This window comes from Streptopelia decaocto (assembly GCF_964273445.1).
Source record: "Streptopelia decaocto genome assembly, chromosome: 1".
NCBI lineage: Eukaryota > Metazoa > Chordata > Aves > Columbiformes > Columbidae > Streptopelia > Streptopelia decaocto.
The window spans coordinates 184,909,536-184,934,383 of NC_138663.1; the positions used below are offsets into that span (position 1 = coordinate 184,909,536).

General features: G+C 41.2%; 1 protein-coding gene across 1 annotated transcript in view; it reads right to left on the reverse strand.

The window, feature by feature from the left end:
* Positions 1-6,631, reverse strand: part of FREM2 (FRAS1 related extracellular matrix 2) — a gene marked incomplete at its 5' end in the record, with an annotated part of 128,908 nt that extends 122,277 nt beyond the window's left edge. Inside the window, one exon of the mRNA XM_082071930.1 lies at positions 1,483-6,631. Within this exon, the coding sequence (XP_081928056.1) occupies positions 1,483-6,631 (5,149 nt within the window). The remainder of the gene's footprint in view (positions 1-1,482) is intronic.
* Between the last annotated feature and the right edge of the window lie 18,217 nt (positions 6,632-24,848).

Below are 24,848 nucleotides of genomic sequence, written 5' to 3' on the forward strand. Positions count from 1 at the left end.
TATGAAGAAAGCCCACATGAAGACCAGTGAGCATGCCACGTGTTTGAACTGCCAACTGAAAGACAGATAGCAACTGCATTTTGGTCATCTGACAAACGTGTACCTGGCCACATGGCATGAAAGAGAATGGAATACGTATCTATCCTCACTGTCCCTCCCTTGAAAAAATGACATATCCCTGTGCTATGCAGTGGTCTGCTTTCAAGGAACATCCACTCAGTAATTCTAAATTCTCCAATGTAGAAGAAAACACACTAAAAAAGTGATAATTGTTTATTTGCTAACTCCCATTCTCTTCTCTTTCTCACTTATTCTCACAATACTTTTAATACTACTCACAGTTCTACTGAAACCTTACATTTAACCTTACATGTGGTGGTCCCCAAAGTTTAGATATGGTCTGGTCCTTCTTCATCCTGTTTTTTGGACTAACACTGCAAAACTTAGGGCAATCCAGCCATTCAAAAGTTCATCAGGCCTGTTTGCAAGATTTGGTGTATGTGACAAGAATACCTCCACAGCCAAGACGGTAACATGGGACACATACCAGTATGGGCTCTGTGAAATGAAATACAGACAACTACAAGCATTCATCTCTAGCTTTGCCACCTCCACAGCCTGGCCTGTCTGTGCCCCTTTAATTTTGAGTCCCCATGCAGTTGTGCTGTCTACTCACTCCCCAGCTGCAGGGTGCTCCAAGAAACCTAATTCCATTTTTAATTAACCAGTTATTAACTCATTGCAAAGTAACATGGAAAATTCTCCGGAGAATAGCTAATGCACCCCTTTCAATTAAAGTTACCGCATAGCCTGCGTTGAGGCTTTATTTCAGAACATAGGGCACATGTGGTTTTCATACTATTTATACCACTTAGTATATTAATTCCATGTAAAAAGTAAGTACCACTGACATAATTTTAAAGTATTTACATTACCTTTTCATTTACCACAAACACTTTGTGGTTAAGATTTGTGTAATTAAGGCAACAAATGCAGTCATAATATATTATTTCCCCATGTTTGGGAAATTATTTTGCTTTTACAGTTCAGTGTGCTCAGACTGTACAGCAACTGATACCCTAGCCATGGTATGACCATTAGTTAATAATAGCTTGGCCACTCCTATATCTTTTTCTAAATAAAACTGTTTAAAGAAGGCACTCAGCCTCTGAAGATCTGGAACCATGTGCAGCCCAATTCTGTTATCTAAATTTCTATCACTGATAGAAAGTCCAAATACTAGTTATTTGGATGGTAAGCTCTGCAAAGCAAAGATGTTCCTTTGTTCAGTGTTTATCCAGTAGACCATTTCTCCTATTTAAAGCTGTCATAGATGCAATAAATAATAAAAAGTACTAAAAAATAATAAAGCCATTATATATAATTTCATTGTTGGGAAGTTTCTCCTATCAATTACTATAGAGTTTAGCATGAAAAACAATGTTTTCAGTGATTTAAAGAAAGCACAGAGTATTGTAATACCTTGGGTGAACTGGCTGATGCTATGGTTGCCTTTCCCCAGGTGGATCAGGAAGCCATGGCGTGGACCCTCTGTGATTCTGATCTTAAGAGTAACATGTGAGCTGTCCCTGTCTTCCACTTTAAGCACCTTGTTGGTAATTAAAAATCCAATGTGACCCGTGGCCAAAATACGGAGAGTCTGAGCACCCTTATTTATTACAACTTGAGGTACACTGTTGTCCACAGCCATTATTCGAATCTTCATAGTTTGAGGTTTTCTCGTTTCAAACACAGTGTTGGGGAAGACATAGAAATCAGTATGAGTGCCATCTGTAACAGTGAAAGAGAAGCTGTCCTCAACTGAGTCTGTGCCATCATGTTTGTAGCTGATTAGATTTTCATTTAGATCTTGTTTAGTGAAGGTGGTGACTGGCCTGGAATTATTGAACATGATCTGACCATGAACTGGTATTTGAGTGATGATAAATTTTAGCAATGCATCAGGTGTATCTCTGTCCTCTGCAGTCAGTTCAAATGGGGTTATCAGTTTGTGTTCATTTTCGCTCACCACCAGGTTATGGATTGTGACAATGGGCTTCTTATTGTCCACATCACTGATAGAAATTCTGAAAGTACGAAATACAGGGTTATAGCCATCAGTCACCTCGAACTCAAAGCTGTCCATTTTCACCTCATCTTCTGAGGTGTGAATGTAATAGACTTTATTGCCTGCTAATAGGAGTTGAGTAAAAGTGGAGATGGGTACCCCAGGCTGATCTGTGCATTCAAGATGGCCACGAACAGGTGCTCTGGTAATAGTGAAAACTAAGTTCTCATCTGGACTATTCAGGTCACTGGTGCTAAGCAAATCAGTAGTAAGGGTTACCTTCCCTCCTTCCTTCAAAGAAACTCCTTTGCTGATTACGTCTGGGAAGACAATATCAATGCTACCAATTGTCACATAAAAGTAGCGGTCAATGAGAGGATTTATTCCATCTGTCACATCAAACTTGATAAGATCACGAACTCCTTCTTGGCCAAAATGCATATATCGAATTAAGTTTCTATCCACTTCGTCTTGTGTGAAGTTCATCCCCAAAGTGATATTCTCAACTCCACCTGAAGGCTTTTTTCTCTGCAAGAGGCCTTGTCCTGGCCCATATCTTATAATATATGTCAAGGTTTTGTCTTCAGAATCCAGGTCAGTAGCCTTCAATATTCTGTTATGAATAGTTCTAGTTTCCCCTATTTCTATTTCCAAACCATCGTTGATGGCCATTCTGGGTGTCTCATCATCTACAGGAATAACCATGATGAATACCGTTTTCCTAACAGTATGTTTACCATCTGTGAGTTTCACCTCAAAACTGTCCTCCTTTGTCTCAGAGTCATCATGTTCATAGAGTATGTTGGAGCTCTCTGTTATCTGATCCAACATGAAGCTCTCCACTAGGACACTTCCATTGACCAGCTGGTTCACAATGTGGCCATGCCTGGGAAGCCTGGTGATTGTGAACGTTAACTCATCAGCAGGGATGTCCGCATCAGCTGCGTTGAGGATAGGGGTATCAATAACCAGGCTCATGCCTTCCATCACAACAAACTCTCGCGTAAAGATTTCAGGCTCTTCATCATTGATCGGTATAATGACAATGGGGAAAAAGCGCCGTTGGGAAAAGTTAATGCCATCAGAACAGCGGAAAGCAAATCTGTCTTCAACAGGTTCTACACCCTTGTGTATACTCTGGACATAAAAAATGTGCCCTTGACGGAGGTCTTTCAGGGTAAAAGCACTTATAGCCACACCTGCTCTGGATTTTTCAGATCCTGGGGCTGGAGAGATATTCTCTACATACCCAGATGTGGGCTGAGCAACAATGGTGCAGAGTATATCATCATTAGGAGTATCCACATCTTTAGCCCTGAGATGAGCAGGAGTAATGACTCGTTTGTCACCTTCCACTACCATGAACTGCTCCTCCATAAAAATCTCTGGGGCTTGACTGTCAACAGGAAGAATGGTCACCAAGACTGAAACACCTTGAACAACATTGCCTCTAACACTCCACTTCTCAGACAGGTCAGACAAGGTAAGGTTGAAGGTATCTTCTTTGGGCAGAAGGCCTATTTCACCACCAGTGTGAGCATATACCACAGCACCATCCAGCAAATCTCTCTGGGAAAATGTCTCTGCAGGCACCCCTTGGACCAAGATCTTCCCATGCTGAGGAGGACCCTCTACAATGAAAGTCAACATTAAGTCATCTGTATCCTCATCCGTGCCTTGAATGACATTAGCAGTGATTTCAGAAGCACCATTCTCCAGCACATCCAGGTAGGAACCGAGAGTGCCTGGGGGCAACCGTAGCGTAGGAACCTCATCATCAACTGGGTGCACGTTCATTTTCAGTGTGATGGGCACAAAATGAACCCCATCACTTACATCAAGCCTGCAGGTATCACTGTTGGTTTCAGCTCCACTGTGCACATAGACCACCCTGCCTTGTTTGATATCCTCCAGGCCAAAGACACCTCCTGGAATCAAACTGTACCCAGAAAGTCGCAACTGACCATACCGAGGAGCCTGGGTCAGGATAAATCTGAGACGGGCAAGCTCAGTGTCTGTGTCACTGGCATCCAGCTCAGTTGGACTAAGGACATAGCTGCCTCCCTCAGGCAAAGTGAAGCCAGTATTAGTGATTTCAGGAGGCTGGTTATCCACAGGTTGCAGGTAGATGGTGAATGTCCCTTCGGCTGTATTGCCAGCTGCATCTTGCACTTGATACTGAAACTGAATCAAATGAGGAGCCACTCCCAGCTCTTCCTGTGGGGGTCGGTACGATATCTTGTGATGATTTATCTGGGCTTGGGTGAAGTGGGTAACTTCCACAGAGTGATCCTCAGTAAGCACAAGGGATCCAAGGCGGGCTCCATATACATCTGGAGGGTGGTTAGGGTCAGTGTCAGTGGGGGGCTGGGTTATTGTGTAGCGGAGTTCACGGTCCCCTGAATCCTGATCTATGTAACATAAGTGCTTCCTCCGAAGTGGGGTCACCTGCTGTTCCGCAACTATTAAGTGCAGGCTGCTGCTACTATGCAGCTCTGGGGCTAATCTGTCAACAGGATGTACCCGGATCACAAAAGTCTGTGGTCCAGAGCGGTTGGGTGGGTCATTGTCATCCTGGACTCTAAAGACAAACTGGTCCAACACAACCCCAGGGCCAGGGCTGTGAGGCCCGAAGTGATGGTAATAGAGACGCCCTTCCACAATGTCCTGCTGTAGCCACTCTCTCACTGGCTTTTCATAGATTAGGGAGTTCCCTGCTAAACTCGGCACCCTCCTCCAAGAAAAGCCCTCATCTTCTTCCTCCTCTTCCCAGCCAGGAGGTGGCTGTGCTTGACGGAGGAGGAGCTGCCCAGCAGTGGGGCCAGACTCCACTGTGAAGAGCAGGATGGCATCCTGCGAGTCAATGTCAGTGGCACTAAGAGCACGGGTGGTAATGGGCACTGTTTCACCCTCAGCCATGGCCAGCCCTGTGTTAGCATTGAGTAGGGGCGGCTGGTCATCAGTGGGCACCAGAGTAATGGGGAAAAGGAATTCAACATGGTGGCGAGAGCCACCATCTTCCAGCCGCAGCACCAAGTTGTCACTGAGTGGAGACTCGCTGCCATCATGCTGGTAAATGACCCGGCCTGCTGCCAGCTCAGCCACTGTGAAGTGTTTGCGAGGGGCAGCAGGTACTGGGGTGTCCTCCAGCAGAGTGAGGTAGCCATGCCTCAGCCCTGCCACCACACTCACCCGCACCTGCTCAAGGTCATCCTCATCACTGATCACCAGGTTGGGGCTGGGACCAGGGCCTGAGAGAGGCCGCGACTGCCCCTCATAGAGCACAAGGCCAGTGTTGCGGGTCACCACAGGTGCCAGGGTGTTCATGGGTTTCACCACAATCACAAAGGCGAAGGGCTCTGAGGCAGCACCTTCTGGGTCCAACACCTCCAGCTCGAGCTCAAAGAGTCGTTCCCGATCCGAGTCCTCCGTGGGTGGCTGGTAGGCAATGCGCAGCTCCTTCACATCCCGCTGGCTGAAGGAGGAGACAGGTAAACTCCGGTCGTCTGTGCTAACCATGTGGCCCTGGCCAGGGCCAAAGGGAGAGGTGATGTTGAAGAGCAGCAGGTCTGGTGGTGATTCGGCATCCTCAGCTGCCAGCATATCAGGTGTGAGGGCAGTGAGGACAAACTGGTCCACCTCCATCATGAGCATGGCCAGGAAGCTAGGTTTGGGGGCCACATTCTCAGTCCCGGCCCGGATTCGCACAAGCACCTGGAAGTACTCGCGCTTCAGCAGTGCCCCACCTCCCGCCGCCTCCCACAGCTCTGCCACCAGCGGCACTAGGTCACGGTTGGGGGAGCCGCCGGCTGCCGTGTGCCGGTAGCGCAGCCCCAGGCGCAGGAACTCTTCGCAGTCCCACATCACGGCGGGTACCGGGCCGCCCCCCGCCGCCTCCCCACCCGCGGCCGCCGATGCCGCCGCCGGGGGGAAGCTGAGGATCTCTCCGTAGCGGGGCAGCCCGGCCAGCGGCGGCAGCAGGCCCACCCGGCAGCGCTGCCGGCCCGGCTCGAAGGCGAACTCCAGGCTGCGGGCGTCCAGAGGGTTGCTGGTGCCCCGCAGGCGTTCCACGGTAAGGGGCAGGTTGCGGGTGACGATCTCCAGCTGGGTGAACAGCACCTCCACCTCCAGCACCAGGGGCAGCACCAGGGCGCGGCTCGGGGAGTCGTAGCGCAGCTGCAGGCGAACGCGGTCCCGCGCGGGGCTGCGGCCGCCCAGGTGCCAGTACCGCACCTCGTGGGCCCCGAAGTCGCAGGGGAAGCGCCTGGGGCTCAGGCGGCCCGGGCGCTGCCACAGCGGGTCCTCGTCCAGCACGGTGAGGTGGCACCGGTCACCCGGCTGCACCTGTAGCACCAGGTCCCGTGCGGGGTCCAGCCAGGCGGAGCGGCCCAGGGGCACCCGCAGCCCGCGGTTGGCCACCACGACGGAGGCCGCCTCCGGCGTCCACGATGAGGAGACGGCGGCGCTGCCTGGCGGCGGCTGCGACACCCCCACACAGACGAAGCCGGCGAGCAGCAGCAAACCGGCCAGCAGCCGCCGCGGCGCGGCGGGGAAAGCCTGCATCGTCCTTGCCGGCGGAGCGAAGCGCCGGGAGTTGCCGGCAGCGGCGTCTGCGCTCCGCAGGGCCGAGTCGCAGCCGCGCTCCTGCCGCCGGTGCGGCCCGTCCGCAAACATTCGCCCCACGCACAAACTGCGCTCTGAGGGGCGCGCGCGCCCGGCTCTGGAGGGGAGCCCCGCGAGCTGCGAAGCCCCACCCTGTGCCTCCGAGCGGCCAATAGACTCCCGCGGGGGGCGAAGCCCTCTGGCCCGATTGGACAAAGCAGTTTGTCAATCTTGCAAGGTAGAGGGGGCACAGCCTCCTCCTCCCTCCCCGGGCCCTTCAACAGGTTGTTCTGTGGAAGGGGCCGAGAAAGTGGCGCGCTGGGCCCTGGCCGTGCGGGAACGGGGTGGGGAGGCGGGGGACCACGGATCTCCCTGCCAGTGCTGATCGCTCTGATGGCAGCCGCCGCGGACCGCCCGGAGCCCGGCTCGGGGGGTGCTGCTTACCCGGGGCGGAGGAGCGCACCTCTGCCAGCCCAGGGAGGCAGCGGGAGCGCCCCACCGCTCCGCGCCTCCCTGCTCTCGCCTTAAATCCTGGCTCCCTGGTGCAGAATTAGAGCGGACTGTCCATGAGTCACCACGGGGCAGGGCTCGGGGTTTCCCTTCCCCTTAGGGTACGGGGCGACAGGTGAGCGCGGGGCAGCAACGGCCGCGGGTAACGGCCGCTCTCGCGTTCCCTCGGCGCCAGGAGCGGGGCTGCCCGGGAGCCGGTTACCGGGGTACGGGGAGGAGAAAGGTGCCCGAGAGAAACCGGGGCGGGTCAGGCCGGGAGAAGCGCCCCAGAGCTGCCGGCGGAGCGGCGGGGGGGTGGCGGTGTGGAGACCCGCCTGCCGGCACCGCCTCTCTTTGTGCAGAAAGAAAACGGATAAATATCCTCGGGGCAAAACACATTGGTTAATATCCAGTTTCATTCCTCGGAGGTGACTAGTGACAGCACTGAGTGAATAAAAGCTGCACAGTATTTCTACCATCTTGTGTCTGCACTTATAAAACATATTAATAAGAGCCTGAGCTAGCAGGAGTTACTTGCCTCTTAAAATTCCTAATGGCAGGCTGGCTTTTTATTCACCTTCGCTCACAGCTGCTAAAATTCTTTCTTGTTAATGAAATGTGATACACAGTCGTTTTGTGTGTTTTGATTTGGGTTTTGATGTTGTTTGTTTAAAAAAAAAGGTTTCTAACAGTAGAAAAGTGAAAAATACTAAGGAGGAGCAGATTCAAAAAGGACCTAAGGCTGTTTGGAAATTACTTTGTGTAAATTTGTGATGCCTTCTTTTAAAATAATCTTTGAAGGTATCTTTCAAAGGTGGAGCAACATTATGGCATGTGATCTTGTTTTCTGTATGAAAAACTTGAATTTGGGATTTCAGATGTGGGCACAGTCAGCCACATATATAAAAATACATATAAATATATATAAATATATATATATAAATATATTACATATAAATATTCATTCCAACAAATAATTCAGCTTGGTTTGGGTTAGGGGGACATCAACAGACATCTGTTGTACAACACTGGGTTATTGTAGTATGTGAGATACGTTTATATTGTATTATTGACATACCCGTGGAAAACGGCAGAAAGTTATTTTGTTAATCAGGTCTATACTGAATTATGGACTTTGATACTGCTTCAGGAGATAGTAATTCTAGTAGTTAGATATCTAATAAGTTAAGCAACACTAATACAATTTCTTTACCCTTATGAGGCACTCACCCTGGATTTCGACAAGTTAATTTCTTATTTCTGAATCTCAAAGGAAGGTAATTCAATAGAAAAAGTTGAATCCCAGGACCAAGGATATCCCATAGTTTCACAAACATGGTGTTAGTATCTCTTCTTGTCAAAGATTACAATATTCAGGATGGAGTGATCAGAATTGCCTAGATACAACGGTCTAGTGTCAAGTCCTGGGTTCTGTTTTAAATAAATATTTAACAAACAAACTGCAAACAAACCGCAAACAAACAACTGACCCAGCACAGAGATCTAAGGGAGCATCAGGGTGATTTGAGGGCATATCTGCCTACATGGGCATAAATAGCTTAACTTATTAAAGAAATGTATAGCATCTGATTCCAAATTTAACCTGCAGTAAAATCAAGTTTTACAGAAGCAATGTTCAGTAGAAATCTTCACATTTATTCACTTAAAGGGAGAAATATTTTCCTTATTTTCAAAACAAACTCCATTTTGCAGAGTTTGCCACTCAAACCATGTGTGTATATATGAGTGTGTAGAGAGACTTAGAGGAAAAGGGTAATAAACCTCTGACAAATATCATCTAGCTTTTTTATTTGTTGTTCTAGCAGAAGAAAAAAACATGAGGTATGTAATAAAAAGCACACATTTTTTTTTCAGTTTTTAATATTCTTAGACTGTTAGGGATAGCAGGTAAACATATACCTTTAAAATGTTTGTCTTTAATGTTGATGTGTTTTGAACCAAGCTTGTAACAGAGCAATCTCTTCTCTGTTAAAGTCAGGCCAATATTTGTTGTGATGTTTATCAAGAGATCTCATCTGGGACATCTCTTTTCAGTTGGTAAAGAGAGTTAGAGAAATCTGGTAGGTGAGGGAAAAGCTTTTGCAATACTTGTGTTGAAAGTAAAGGCATTCTAACAAATAAAAGTAAAGGCATTCTAGCAAATAAATGTTTGAGTGATTTAGCTTCTTAACTGAAAAACAAACCAAAACCTCAAGAGAAAAGCAGTGAAGAGATGGGATTGACCCATCTCTCATAGAGGAATTTCTTATTTTCAGTGGTCATAGGGTCATTTTTTGACCCTAGGTCATTTTTTTTGACCCATAGGTCATTTTTTGACGTCTATTATCTTCATGACCAAATAGTAAATCTCCATGGACAAACAGGAGAAGTCCTCTTAATTTTTAGCAGTTGCTGTCTTGTCAAACAAGTCAATGAGCTCTTGTGCCACAGGCCAAGTACAAAGTGCAAGATGTGTTGTGTTTTTTTGTTTTTTTTTTTCCTTTTCAGAAGACAACATAAAGTAAGAAGTGCTCCAGGTTATGAGGTTGATAAGAATTTTGAAAGGATTTTCCTTGACTTGCTGACTGATTGGCTTCTGCCAACACTTGTGCTCAAATCATACTTGAAGAAAATTAATCTTGGCTAAATTCTGATCTTATGACTTGGCTGTAAATCCAAAGCGTTTTCCTACCAATTGGCTCTGAAGTCCATGTAATAAATCAAAATTGAGGCCAATAGCAAGTCCATTGGTCTTTTAAAACACATTTTTGGTGAATAAAGTAACTGGGGGAGAAAAAAAAAAAGAGTGTACATGTCCCTGTGTGAAAGCTTGCAGCTCTGCTACACTACTACACTATATTTCTGAATCTAACCAGAAAGCTTTAAGACAAAGAAGACCTGGTCATTTATCAGAATATTAATAAATGAAAATATGCTCTTGGAAATCTAGTGATGAATCTTCTGATATAAATTACCTGTGAGGTTCAGCAGGATAAATCTATATTTTAAGACATTTATTTATTTAAAAATGAATGCAAATCTATTATTTTCTTAAATGTAACCCTTTCTGAGGGCATCTGGCTTCTGATTTGGATGATGAATCACAGATTTATATTCCTTATTGAAAGCGATAAAACTCTTAATTCCTGTGTAAGGCAAACAGAAGTTAACTGTTCACCAAGTCTACATATGAATTTACAGTTATCAAAGACTGCCCTCTGTTGATATAGTGTAATCTTAACATCTTAATGGTAACAAAACCCAATTTTTATTATTACATTGCTTTTTGCAAGAGTTTTGTACTTAATGATAACATTAATTCCAGAGATGCTCCTCTAATAAATTAGTAAAAATTGAACAATTTTGATGATTAAATACTGGGAAAGGAGATTAAATACAACATAAAAATGTCAGAGGTTTTTAACATTTTCCAAATAGACAGCATGAATATTTCATAATTTACAAGTGCAAAAAGATGTGCCATCTCCTGCCAAGGTATATTAACTATCTTGCCAAGGAAATAAGGAGAGCAGGGAGAGAGGATGGAAACAGCAAATGAGATTCATGGGAGCATATGGACACACTTATCAGTTGTATAAGTAATTTTGCTATTACAATTCAACCCTGAAGGCCATGTAAATGCAAGGTGAAGTACCTACCGTGAAACAAAAAATATTTTCTTCATTAACAATATGACAGGTTATTTGGTGTGCAAAGACCAAATAACACTCCTATATAAATAACCTGCTGAAACAAAGAAAAAATTGAAAATATTAAATCAGCCAGATGACAGAGTGTCTCAGTTCCCTGTAGGTAGCTATACTTAACCAACAACTGTTCTGTTGCTTTGTTACTCACTTTTTCTTCTCTAATTTCATTAATGAATCATAGAATCACAGAATCATAGAATTGTTTTGGTTGGAAGAGACCCTCAGGATCATCAAGTCCAACCGTAACCTAAATCTGGCACTAAACCTTGTCCCTCATCTGTACATCTTTTAAACACCTCCACCACTTCCCTGGGCAGCCTGTTCAACTGCTTCACAACCCTTCCCACAAAGAAATTTTTCCTAATATCCATTCTAAACCTCCCCTGATGCTCACTTGCTACCTGGGAGAAGAGACCAACACCCTCCATGCTACAACCTCCTTTCAGGTAGTTGTAGACAGTGATCAGGTCTCCTCTCAGCCTCCTTTTCTCCAGGCTAAACAGCCCCAGTTCCCTCAGCTGCTCCTCATCAGACTTGTGCTCCAGGCCCCTCACCAGCCTCATTGCCCTTCTCTGAATTCACTCCAGCACCTCAATGTCTTTCTTATGATGAAGGGCCCAAAACTGAACACAGGATTCAAGGTGCAGCCTCATTAGTGCCAAGTACAGTGGAACCATCACTTCTGTAGTCCTGCCGGCCACACTATTCCTGATTCACCGCAGGATGCTGTTGGCCTTTTGGGCCACCTGGGCACACTGATGTCTTATGTTCATCTAACTGTTGACCAATTATTATGCAAATGGATATTTATAAATTATCAGGCGTAGTTTTTTGCCTGAGTATATGCAAGTGTACTGCTGAACTGTAACTTTCAGTCATCCTTTTTCTGCCAAATATCTCAAGAAGCAGAGTGGCTGACTCTGGAATCCTCTTCTTCCCGAGATGTCTTCTTTACCATCGTACTCTGTAAATACAGCATTGTCTTGTACTGTTCTCTACTTTTTTCATGACTTCTGTTTCAGTCCAAATATCCGTTGCCATGAAGGCAGAGGTGTTTCTGAAAAGTCCAACATAACTAAATCTTGCATCCACTGTTTGATTTCCCTTTGCCTCAGGTAAATCTTTTCCTTGTAGTGTGAAGAAGCTTCACTGGCTTCTGCCAGGGTAAGGTTTCATTCCTTGACTAGTAAAACGGTTATATTCTGTTCTGAAAGTTGTTTTCTGTTGATGCTGGGATGAGTGTAATGCTGGTTTCTACATTTCATGTACCTACAGTAAATGTTACTACATAACCCAGCCAACATTCCCTCCAAAACCCAGTCCAAAATCACCCTCCATAAGCTCTTCTTAGACTTTCGTCTTGCTACCTTATGTTCCTGCTGCTGCTGCCACAGTAATTGTTTTCACCTGCCTAGCACTGGCATCCTGCCCACCCTCCATGTCTCTAGTACTATTTTTGTGTCAACCTTGGCTCTTTGAAAACCTACTTTTCAAGTCAACCTTCAAGCTCCTTCCCACTTTAGATGTCATCAATAGCAATGTATTTTCTTCGACTTTTTTTTCTCCTCTGCCTTTTGATCACTCTTACTCTTTTTGTTTCAAAGCCAAAATACAACTTCTTGATCTCCTCTTAACAATTAGAAAAGACTTGGTAATTTACTAGAGTAAATAAGTAGCTCCATCATCTTCCTTACCTATGGTTTATGTCTTGTGTTTGGACTCTGAAGTTTTTTTACTGATATTGTGGAATTTATAAAGTTACTTTTAAATGTACACTGACACACATACACTTTTTTGATGTCTAATGAAAGCTACAATAAATACACTACAAGCAACATAGCTGATTTCAAAAAATATTTAAAGACCTAGACTTTTTGAGTCCTCTCTCTTATTTCTCCAGGATGAAATTGGTGAGTGATTGGAACTGTTCTTGACAGGAACTGGCCAAGTGCTGTCACCAATGACAATGACAAGTTCATCTTAACATGCAATCCAGAATAGGAACGTGTTGGTATGAGTATGTATTGTGTTAGACTGTATTTATGTAAATTATAATTATAACTGAAATAATGTTTCAACAGGGAATTATTAGTAAGACATTTATTGCTTATAGATAAATAATTAATAGCTGATGGAGGTCAACATGGTGAAATCTTCCATATTTATACATTCAACTGAAGTGACAATTTTAATTTTTTATTTTCTTTTTTTAAACTTTAAGCTGTGTCTATACTGGTTATCTACTCTAATTTATACTGCCATGTTTTATTTACAGATCGCTGAAATTCCAGTACAGTCAATTGCTTATATATTTTATTAATGAAATAAGTCAGGAAACATCCTTGACACCATTTTATTTGGAAAAAAAAAACAAAAAACAAAAAAAAAAAACCACACCAGAATGGAGTCTACTTAGTAGATAAGAGATCAAATCCAGCCTAGGTTATTTAACTCCTCCTGTCCCACAAATGCCATACACTACATATTTTCTTGTTAGGACACATGGAACTTCATTGTTGTTGTTGGTTGCTTTATTTTGTCTTTTGTTTTTGTTTGTTTGTTTGTTTTGGATAACACATGCCTGTTATAAAAATTGTAACAGAGATTTATTTCCCTTCCTCTCTCTTTCTGTTCTTTTACTTTCAGAAAGGATGAATAACGACTTCTCAGTAAAGCTGTTTTTTCTGTGGCTTGTGTGCATTTTGACATTTGCAATACCAGCATTTCATTAGTGTAGCCTGTCAAAAACAATAATGGCTGAAAGAGCAGAGATCACTTGATTGGTGCTGGAGTTAAGGTTATCCAGCTGATGGTGGAATGTTCTCAAATGGAAAGAAAGTGAGAGAGAATCAAATTCCAGTTTTCATGATAGAATTGTTTATGAGTCCACATTTGATTTCCATATTAAAACTATGAGTTTATAAAGTAGGAGTTTAGATTAATTTCATTCTAGCACAGGTGTTTAAGATGACTGAGGTGAAACTTTTTGGAGTAGCCCATTCATCTCTATTGACTACAGTTTAGTATCTTTGGTAGTGATGGTTTTCTGGCTATTATGATTAAGTGTTACCTATTTAAATCAGCAGAGGAAGATTTGTACATAAAGGTAATCTAATTTAATAGACTTAACAGAAATTACTGGCAAAAAATAGAAAAGCCTCTGACCATGTAAGCCAATCTTATCTCTTGGCCTGCCATAGAAACAGATAATTAAGAATATTTGACCACAATTAACTTTCTTATGAGAAGTCTATGAAGGAGCTTGTGCATGCTGAAATTTCATTCAGAGGATGATCTTCCTCCTTGATGGGTTACAATGATTAATCAGATGTTTTGTGTTTAGCTGAATAATCAGTGGTGGGGAGAGACTGTATTGTACCAAGTACTTACACGAAATTAAGGTAGCACATTCAAAAAGCCAATCCATTTTCCTCTAGAGAAGTGATGTCAGTGGTCGAAAGGCTTTTATAACATGAGCATGATGCTGTTCTTCTCAAAACAATTGCAGCAATATCTAGATGTTACTATCTTCTTGTGTGTTTTGCATGGCTGCTAGTCTTATGGAAGGAGGGAGGTATGCTTATCTGTGGGTAAGTTGAATTGTTGATAGCAGTGCAGTAATTCTGCAGCTGACAGAATTATATTTAGTAATAATATTTAGAATCATTTGAATGTATCTGAGCCAAGATGTTGATTTTTGCCTACTAACAGTACTCTTTTCTGTCAACTAAATATTTTTTATACACACCTTTACTATAAACATGGCACACTGCACATTTTATACAGTATACAGTCATGTTCCATGACAAAGATTGTTAAACTAGATCTGAAACATTAGGCAAACAAGCTGTCAGGTATCCCCAAATTGAATGCTTTTACTGATTCAGGACATTATGGTATGTGTCATAAAATGAAACAAATTGTTTTGAAGGATGATCCTGCCATTTCTGTGTTGACCTTGGATAACTATTAAAATTGCATATAAAAGGCTGAAGAAACTGTTGTTTAAAGCACTTAAGATAGCCTTCACTGTAATTTTCTCTCTCCTGCTTTATAAGAGAAATTTTACCTAATCTTTGTAGCTTCAGTTGTCATAACAAAACCACCCCACACAGGCAGTTTCATCATGTTAGAATTCAAACAGTATCACTGTCAAATACACATTTTCCTGTGACTGTAAACTACTGGCCTTCATGTTAGGAGAGCCACAGGCTGGAAAGTAAATGAGAACTAAGCCTTAAGATTGTGAAGAGGGCAAGAACCTGCATCCCCCCTCCCTTTTCATATCCAGCTAGTGATGTCAGCCTTTTACTATGCTACCTTTCTCCACAGAGATTTCCCTAAATTATCCAATATTAACTTCACTCCTGTTTTGTGCACAACTGGGATGAATACATAGACATCTTAACCTTTTGGGTCTGATATTGGGACTTCCACTCAAACAAATCTCATATTGTCTTCAAAGAGTTTTGCCAATGTAAGAATCACAAGCAGCTTAAAATATAACAGATGAGGATTTTGTTAACGTACAAGTCATATGGATGAAGGTGTATGTTTCACCTGTATACCTATTAAAATTAGGCATTTGTAACATTGCAAGTTGAACTCCAGCACTTCTGTAAATTTGTTTCAAACCAGTTCTCCAAACTTTAATTTACATTCAAATGAACCATTAATTAATATCAGCTTACACTATGCAGTAGGAGCTGTTCTACAGCAACAACTATAAAACCTCTAGATCAAACTGATTTTAGCCTACCAGCAATGCAGAAGGTGTTCATCACAGACAAACCCCAGCACTTAACAAGTAAGAATCTCAATTTCAAGTTACAGCTCATTTTAGAGGGAAGGTTTTTGAAGGCACAGATAAGCACTTGGTGCCTAACTTCATCTTTCAAGCGACATAGGCATTGACTGGCAGACAGAGAACAACTAGGATTTGTGTTTGGAGAAAGATATTTGCAGCACCACCAGAGTACAAGTCTCTGGGGGAAAGGGGGCACCATGTACTCACCACAGAGTTGGGACGTGGCAACTGGCTGCCCTTAAACAAATCCAAAACTTGAGCATGGCAGTTTCAGATTTCCCATCTCAATATGCATGTGCAAGAGGCAGAATATGACTGCCTAAGCTGAAAGATCCTTTGGTTCTTTCCCCTTTTTAACTTAAATTTTCGAGTAAAATGAGTTTATGGCATTTCAGTAAGGAGACAGTCTTTCAAATGTATGCTCAATAGCCTTATATGACAGCAGTGTTCTGTGTCATTCATTACCCCTTTGGACATAAAAAGACTGTATTCAGGCCTTTTACTTTAGGTGTCTGACTTTGACCTTGCACCTTACTTCCCCCATTGACAGTATGTTCAACCAGGGTCTATCAGTCCCAGTAGGAGAAGGTCTGAATCACTTATGACTGTCTTGATATTAGAAATTAAGAAATTTTGACAACTGTCAGAATGACATCATCCCATAGAGAGACTCTTCCTATAATCAGTGAAGAGGGATGGGGTTAGAGGCGTTGCATCCTATGAAAAATGTTTGGGAAGTGCTTATGTCCTTCCATCCCTGCTGTTGGGAAGCTTAAATTTCTGGTTTAGACAAGGAGCTTAACTTCTAGACTTGCAAAATTAGGTGTGATAAATGCCACTCCAGGTTGTCAGAGATTCAAAAGCTCTAAGCCTATTTGCTCCAGGGCTTCAACTTTTAATTATTAAAAATATATATATAAGCTTCAATGCACTTCTACAAGTTCTTCTGCTTCATATATACTCATATTCCTGAAGAAGCCAAATATTTTCTTAAGCATCCTCAGGCTTACATGTAAAGCAGCTCTCTTTAGTGCTCTGATACAGAACGAAATCCAAAGCGCAGGTACTGCAACATGTTCAAAGGCTGCTGCTGTGACCTTTGAGAGTTCTGAGTGTCTTGTTTACAAGAAAGTAAAAATAGTTAATTATCAGTTTCAAAACATTGCCCACCATTGTGATGCTCCTGTATTATGTGACTTGGAGAGCCAAATTAATCCCTGACAATTCCACTGACATCAAAGGTGCTCCAATAGGAATATAGTTGGCCAAATGGAAATAAAATAGAGAAAACAAGTAATATTTTGCAGTAAGATTTTCTGGACCTGCTTAATGACAGAACACACAATATGTGCAGCTAACTTCCTCACTCTTAGCAGTTACCTATAAGATTTATTTTCCTTAAAAAAACTATTTGTCATTAACAGCCCAATTAGCAAACATACACTCACCAAATAATGAGGGATCGAGTCAGGGGCCACCAGTATCTGAACCACCATATAGATTACTCTTGCTACAGCACGTGAATCTTCAGTTAAGCAGGTAAATAAAGATCTCCACTGGGAGAGAGATCCTACCAATTGCTTATATAGCTAAACAAATATTTGCAGTCAGATAACCTTAATATTTGCAGTATTTATGGTATTTCCAGCTATACTCAGGGAAGTAAAATTGGCAGCTTTGTTTGAAAGACTCTCAGCTGGAAGGTGAGGTATACGTGGTTGAAATATATGCTTGATCCACAGTGCACAGAGGTTTTTGAGCTGGGTCACCATCAGGCATTCTATGCTCACTGTATTCCTATAAACAATACTGGGATCCTTACGGGGGCTGGCTGCTTGAAAAACTGCCTGTGTTTGTCCTGTACCCAAACAAGCACCTTTATATCTCTCGATCATTTCCAGACATGGCAGATTCCCTGTTACTGTTTAAACCCTTGGTCATTTGTATGTACTCATATGCCTTAAGAAACTACATAACTTTTGTAAACAGTCTGTTCAGTGCTCATTATAGATTAAATCTCACACTGAAGGTCCAAATGAACAGTAAACACATCACATATATCCATAGGAGAATTGTCCCTCGTTAGGGACTCTTATTGATGAAATCATTTGAATTACACAAAATCCTCACAAACCAAGTAACGATTTCTGCTTGCAGTATTCCAAGCCATTCATTTATATAACAACCTTAATCTCTGTAGTGTGTTACTCTCCATTACGTGTCTAGGTTTACATTTGCTTTTCTGCTCCTTACTATAGTCTGATAAGATGTCAGTAATGAATACAACACAATCATGCCCTGAGCAGTCACCCTTAGTTCAGAATGGATTTAAATGCCCAGAAAATTTACATTATTTCATCTAATGAAATATTTTGGATTTGTGGAAGTTAAATTTCTTCTGTCACTTCAACTTACCATTTTTCTTAAGTGTGTAACTGAGAATTTTCTTATTTATCTGTTTTTCTGTGAATACACCAGGGCTTTTCAGCCTCAGCAGTCAAGTTTTCATCTGAGAAGCAAATATATTTCTTTCTCAGATCTGTAACCAACCAGTCTAGCATATTGTAAAACAATGGAAGCAATAACATAAATAAACAGTCCAAAAAACACATAAAGAAAAAGCATATACATGATATCTAGTGAAAAAACTCCCAAAGGGTATACACAGATAACTAAATCCATACAGATCTCTACAAAACAAAATGTCACAAATTATATGTCATCCAGCATGACTTCATTATCGTTACTGTTTCTATATAAAGATTTGAGGAACAGACAATGAGTGATATGCCATAAAGATTGTGAATCTTTTTTGTCTGTTTTAAGGAAGGGGTAAACCAGTTGATATGTGCAAATAAACTAGTGGACAGAGCACCTTCTCAGGGAGCACTGGAAGTGGATTTTAGGCTCTTGATGGTCAATTAGGATTTAAAATGTTTCTCCCTCTTACCTGAACTGTCAGGCTACAGAAAAGTTTTGAGACACCTCTGTCTTTCCCAGTAAAGTTGGACTAGCAAATGGCCCAATGAGCCCAATGAAAGAAAGAACCTGTTACTGTCCAACCTAATGGCTGAACACTCGGCTCCCTTGAACTCAGCCCAGGAAATTAGACAAGTCACAGGAAGGAAAAAAAGAAATACTTCTGGCAGCTTCTCTTACTGTTCACTTCACAAAAATATCAATTCTCTTCAAATGAGTACACTCCCACAGGGTAGCCCTGAACCTGAAGTAAATGAAAGCATCTCGTTACACCTAATTTCAGGTGCCTTCAGTGAAGGTACTTCTGTGCTCATCACTTCAAGCTCCTTTTGTTATCAGTGGAAAGAAAAGGTGCTTTAATTTGCAATTCATCTGGCCTACCTTAGATATCTACTTTAGAATAAGATGAATAATGCTCTGAAAGCCTCTCTATCTCTATTTACTACAAGAAAAGCCTGTGTGAGTAGGTCAGGTGCAGCACAGGGATGAAAATAGACAGAGACCTCTAAAAAGCATCCTTTCCATCCTAAAGATGGGATCATTGAAGACGTGAGGACTGAATTGCCCCTTTGTCAGCGCCTCTCTATGTACTATGAGCAACCTGAAAAGATCACTTATATCAGATGCCTAATATTTACATGTCTATGGTTATTGATCTTTTCTCCTTTCTGCTACATAGTGGCAACAACAGCAATCTTTGAAGAGGGATAATATGTTAGAATTTCTGAAGTGCCCCCAAATTATAGTAATCAAAGTAAATACTTCGTACCAGAAGTAAAAATGAGGTTGGAGGGTAAATGGTGAGATACAGTGAAACATTGTGAATTTCATACTGTTGTTATTAATTTGTTTTTCTACGGTACTTGTTATTAGATACTAACATGTCTGAATTTTTGGCCATTACGCACCACAAAAGCACAACCACTGACAAACTATGTTTAATATGGAATGGGGCAGTCTACTCTATCTTGTCAGAAATACTTTTTGGATATAAATACACACACGTATATATATACACATGCACATATACAATTTTAGTAGAGCTTACCCAAATAAGGGAAGCAAGGCAGGTTAATTGTGTTGCCTGATTTCTGGTGTTTACACAGCCATCTAGCTTAACAAAGTTACTCAACTGTTAGGAAAGAAACAGAAAGTATTTCAAGATTGATAGTATTTCTGTTAGATCAACAACATACTGAAATGAAATTTAACAAACTGTAAAAATGGACTTAAGAAACAGAAACATCATAATGACTGAAAAACCAGAGCTGAAGCCTGTCTGTCTACTTTAACCAGGACACATACAAAATAGTGGTTTGACATTCTTAAAAGTACAACAGCCCCAGTTAATCTTTGTCTACGTTATTACTGAATCTACTTCAAGACTGCATCTTGACATTTGTTAGAAGTTTGAGTTTTCTTTATAATTTGGAGTATTCCTCTTTTGTAATCTGTGTTGTACCATAGAGGAGCTACTTTACGTACTGGAAAATGTAGCAATATGGTTCTCAACAGAAAATAATTTATCCTGCTTCTTGAGTAATTGAGACAATAATCTCTTCCTAGTGCTACAGCTGTTATGCTATGGGACCCATATAATATTTGGCAATCTCTGCAATATCTCATTGACTGTAACATGTAACAGAGACAAAAGCACAGACTGAGCGTCATGGTTAAAGGGAGCAGGAACTATAGAAAAAGCATCTCACCAAGGCTCAGAAGCCTGAGTGTGTTCTCTGCAGCTAGAACTGAGTAACCCATGACGGAAAACGGAGGAGGAAAAAGGAGGCATCAGAGGGAGTTATCCTCATGCTACCATTGTGAGATGGAGGGAAGAAGAACCACTTGCCCAGACATTTGGGAACTAGTGTTTCACGCACAGTGAGCTGGTTTTGTCTGATTTCAGTTTAGCTCTCTTGCTCTCTTCTGCCCCTACTTTTTCCTCATCACCTCAGCCCTCAGAGGCCTCTTCCCAAAAATGAATGATACTCGAATTGGCATTACAACTACTTTGTACAATCTTTATGTTTACTATTGAAATCTGTGTCCTTTTCTTCATACTCTAGTATAGTCAATAGAAATATAAAATAAGCAAAAGTTGCCATTAGAAGTACTACATCTTAGACTAACTTACAAATACCTGCTGAAGGGACAAATGCAATAAAACAGATGAGCCCCAGTCTTTTTTTTTTTTTTTTTTTTTACTATTATTGGACAAATCTCAGCCAGTGCTTGGGCATGTGAAGATGCTAATTCAGAAAGGAACATCTTAAATTCCATTTAATATCCTAGCTGCAATGTAGTCAAAACAAAGATGAAGTAGCTCAGTTATTGCAAGGTTGTACATCTAGATCATGACCAACCAACTCCATAGGTTTGTATAATAAACAGATAAGTTTAAAAAACACCTTCCAAACAGCTAGCCAAATCTCAAGATTTACACTTGAAATAAATATGTTTCTTAGTATCAGAATGCTGTAGAAAGAGTGCTGTTCTGTGAGAATATAAGAAAAGTGAATTTGGAAATAACTCTTTATTAAAATACTTTGGATCATCAGCAACACTGGCCTGATAAAATATGATGGCAGTTTTTAAAAGTGATACACACCAGGTAAGTTTTGTATTTGGTCAAGTCAACATTCTTCAACTCTGGCAGACTCTCAACCATGGTGTCTTCTTCTAAAAGAAAAAAAAAAAGAATATATAATTTTAATCTGTTTACACCAACCTACATGACAAAGGGGAAAGGCTCTGAGATAAACAGTCAGAATAACATGTCATGATATATGATAACATACCACACTTGTTATGTCATGTTAAAGAAAGCTTCTTCCTCCTTAGTTAATCAGTTCCTGAATCCAGGCTTAGGAGCTCTGCTGCATACGCACATATTCTTTACCTGTAAGATCCAAGTATGCTGAGTGTGCTGTATCCTCTCTGTTACTGAGTTCAAGAGTCTCCTTTTTCTGGTCTTTTACACTTTATTCATCTTCCTGTATCTAGCGGCCTGACAATTTAGTCTAATTGTGAGTGTGAATTAAGGAACAGAATTAATCTAACTGAATGTAGGTGTTTGCATTAGAGAGTCACTCTGAGTTCTCTTTAGATACTATGTAATAAATGCTCCTAGAATTCACTTAATTTAACCCTGATGTTAAATCTAAAACAGGTCAAATGACCCTTGAATTTAAAATACACACTCTTCTTCACTAATTGCAGTGAGAACTTAGAAATGTAGGTACCTGCACTGTAGGCACCTGAAGACAACTCTGTTTAAGCCCACCTAAAGCACTCACTTCTTATTGTAATAAAAATGATCTTTAAAGTATTTTAAGATTCCTTCCAATACCGCTATTGTGTTAGAAATACGTCTGCTTGGTACTCCTACACATAAGATCAAATTTGAGCCCTAAATAAGCACTTCAAATAAAGATGTGGAAGCCTTGTTACAAATTTATTTTGTGTCAATATTTATCAGGAAAAAATGCTCAGAAATAGATCTCAAAGATCTCAGCATGAGACAGCCCTGGACCCTGTTAAATTATTTGAGAATTATTTGTAAATATACAGTAAATTTGCACTGTAACTTTTCTGAATAGTTGAAATACAGTTTCTGACTTAGAGAATTTAATTAGTTTAAATAATACACAGAACATTTACTTGAAACCCTCTAAATGGTCTGATCTTCATATTAATAACATTTCATTTTTAGTATTATAGCTTTTTTGGTAAGCATTTTACTTATAGAGAATTGAAGCTTAGAACATGTGATGTAGGTCTCTTCCCATGCTCGGTGACTGGATTTGAAGGGACCTTGGGAGGGCCCAGACTCAAGGACTGACAGCAGCTCAAAGTCCACTAATTCATTGATACAACGGTGTTCAGGACTGGAATCAGTCCTTCAGAAAACTTTCCCTGTTTCTGAATCAACAGCTCAGGAAACTCAGTGGCTTGTATTCTGTAGAAATATGCTCATTCAGGTAGCTTGCTGCCAGATGTAACTTTCTTTGTTGACTATAATGTACACTTTAAACTGCAGCTGTAATATTCAGAGGTAGAAGTACTGCAAGTACTATTCAGGAAGGATTGCGTACCTCTGCACAATTTGTGGTCCAACCTTACCTCAGATAATTGAGTTTTTTTCATCCTTTTGCAAGTTATGGCATCATTATACCAAAAAGATGAGGGCAAAATAAAGGGCATTCTAATAGTGACAAGTAGAGTTATAGGATATATGAAATTATTTATAGGAAAGTGCTGAAAGAGCAAATCACGTATCTCTTGACAAGCTTTGGGAGCATGGGCTAAAACACAGGATACAGTATCATTGAGAAGTATAAACGGTTTAGCAGGGGAAAGGAAGGATCAATTGACAAAAATAAATATATTTGAAAACATGGAGGAAAAGGTCCTAAATATGACATATTTGCTGTGAAATAATCTACCAACAGGTAGACTGAAGGGATTAGTGAAAGGATTAGATTCTAAACCTGCAGAAAGGAAAAACCATTAAATAGTAGGGATTAATTAAGAGCTTAAATAGAAAAGATACAGATGTTTAATGCAAGCATTTATGACACTTAAGCTTAAAGGAGTATTATGACACTTAAGCTTAAAGGAGTATTATGTCACTTAGTCTACCCACTGCTCAGGGCCACCTAGACAGGAGATGTGGCAGCAAAGGCTAATGGCCCCAGCTACAAGGTAGTTTTTGTAACTTCGGTAGCATCAATACTTCAGTAGTAACTACGATTTTTATTTCACTAAAAAGTGAATCGATCATGACATAGAGACTATGTACTGATGGATCTGGTAGGATATTAAGCAGTAAATAAAATGGGCAAAGGATGGACACCTTTAGGAAAAGAATCTCGCACAAGTCTTAGGGGAGTTAGTTGATCATAGAATTATTTTTTGTTTTTATAAGTCTCTTTTATTTTACCCAGGATAAAGTTGTAGTTTTGGGTTCAGTCTGTGGTCTACAGAAATATTTAGGATCTCAGCTTCCACAGAAATAAATTAAGTTAAATCTTCTAAGTACATTCACAGATTCAGTTTTTGGTCCTCATCTTTTTCCAGTGCTTAACCTTGTGAGGAGCTCAGCAACCTACTTATCGGGAAAGAATCAGAAAATTGTAGGAAAAAATAAGACTAAAAAGGATGTCAGGTGGTCAAGTAGTCCACCTTCCTGCCCCAGGGTGGGATTAACTCAACCTAGACCAAATACCTATTTGTCTGATCCAACAAAGGAAATTGCCTGGGGATGCCATACAATCTCTGCTAGTCAATCATAAATAGAGACAGTGCAGATCAAAACCTCTTACTCTGCCTCCGAGCAACCATGCACACATGGTGCACTCAAGGAAGGACAAGTTAAATCCCAGAAGATCTTTAATGATACAGTCTAAAGGCTGAGATGTCAGTTAAACTCTCTTTGATGGGAACAGATCCAGCTGACATGGCACAGGAAAGACTGCAGTGATTCAGAAGACTGCCTGTGCTAAAATGTGTATTTCTACCATAAACTCTTAATGAACATTTCTTTACATAAGAAACAAAGCCAATGTAAAATGAATGTTCTTTTCCACAATTCAGTTTTAAAATAATCGATCCATCTGAAAATAAAGGAGTTAAAGAACATGCTGCTTTAGGAATGGCACCTTCTATAATATTCTGGCTTTGTATGTGTGCATGAACATTACATTTGTAAGAGTAGATATACAGGACACACTACACACATTAGCAAGCAGAGTTTTGGGTTTTTTTCCTTCAAATTCCAAATACATTTATCCATATCAGTGTTTTTCATTGCAAAAACAACACTAGAGACAGAAGAGTAAACAAAGGTTTCCTAATCTTGCTGAGCTTCCGTGCAAATAAGTGGTTCAAGCTGTATTTCAGAAGTGCCGTTTAAAGTTCTTAGATGCATATCTTAGCAATCCTTGCTAAACTCTTGCATTACATGCCAATTAAACAATGACATCCTGCTTTTTGGCTGGAGGGGTCATAGATTGTCCTGGAGCCATTCCAGGCTGTACTGCCTGATTTTCCTGTAAAGCATCCAAAATGTGCCAAATATATGGCCAAAAGGCATAAGTTAGTGGTTTTGGCTAGTTTCACACTAGCCCAAACATGCACATGGCCACGTCACATGAGTGATTATTTTAATGTCCTTGGAAAAGAGAATTGCTAT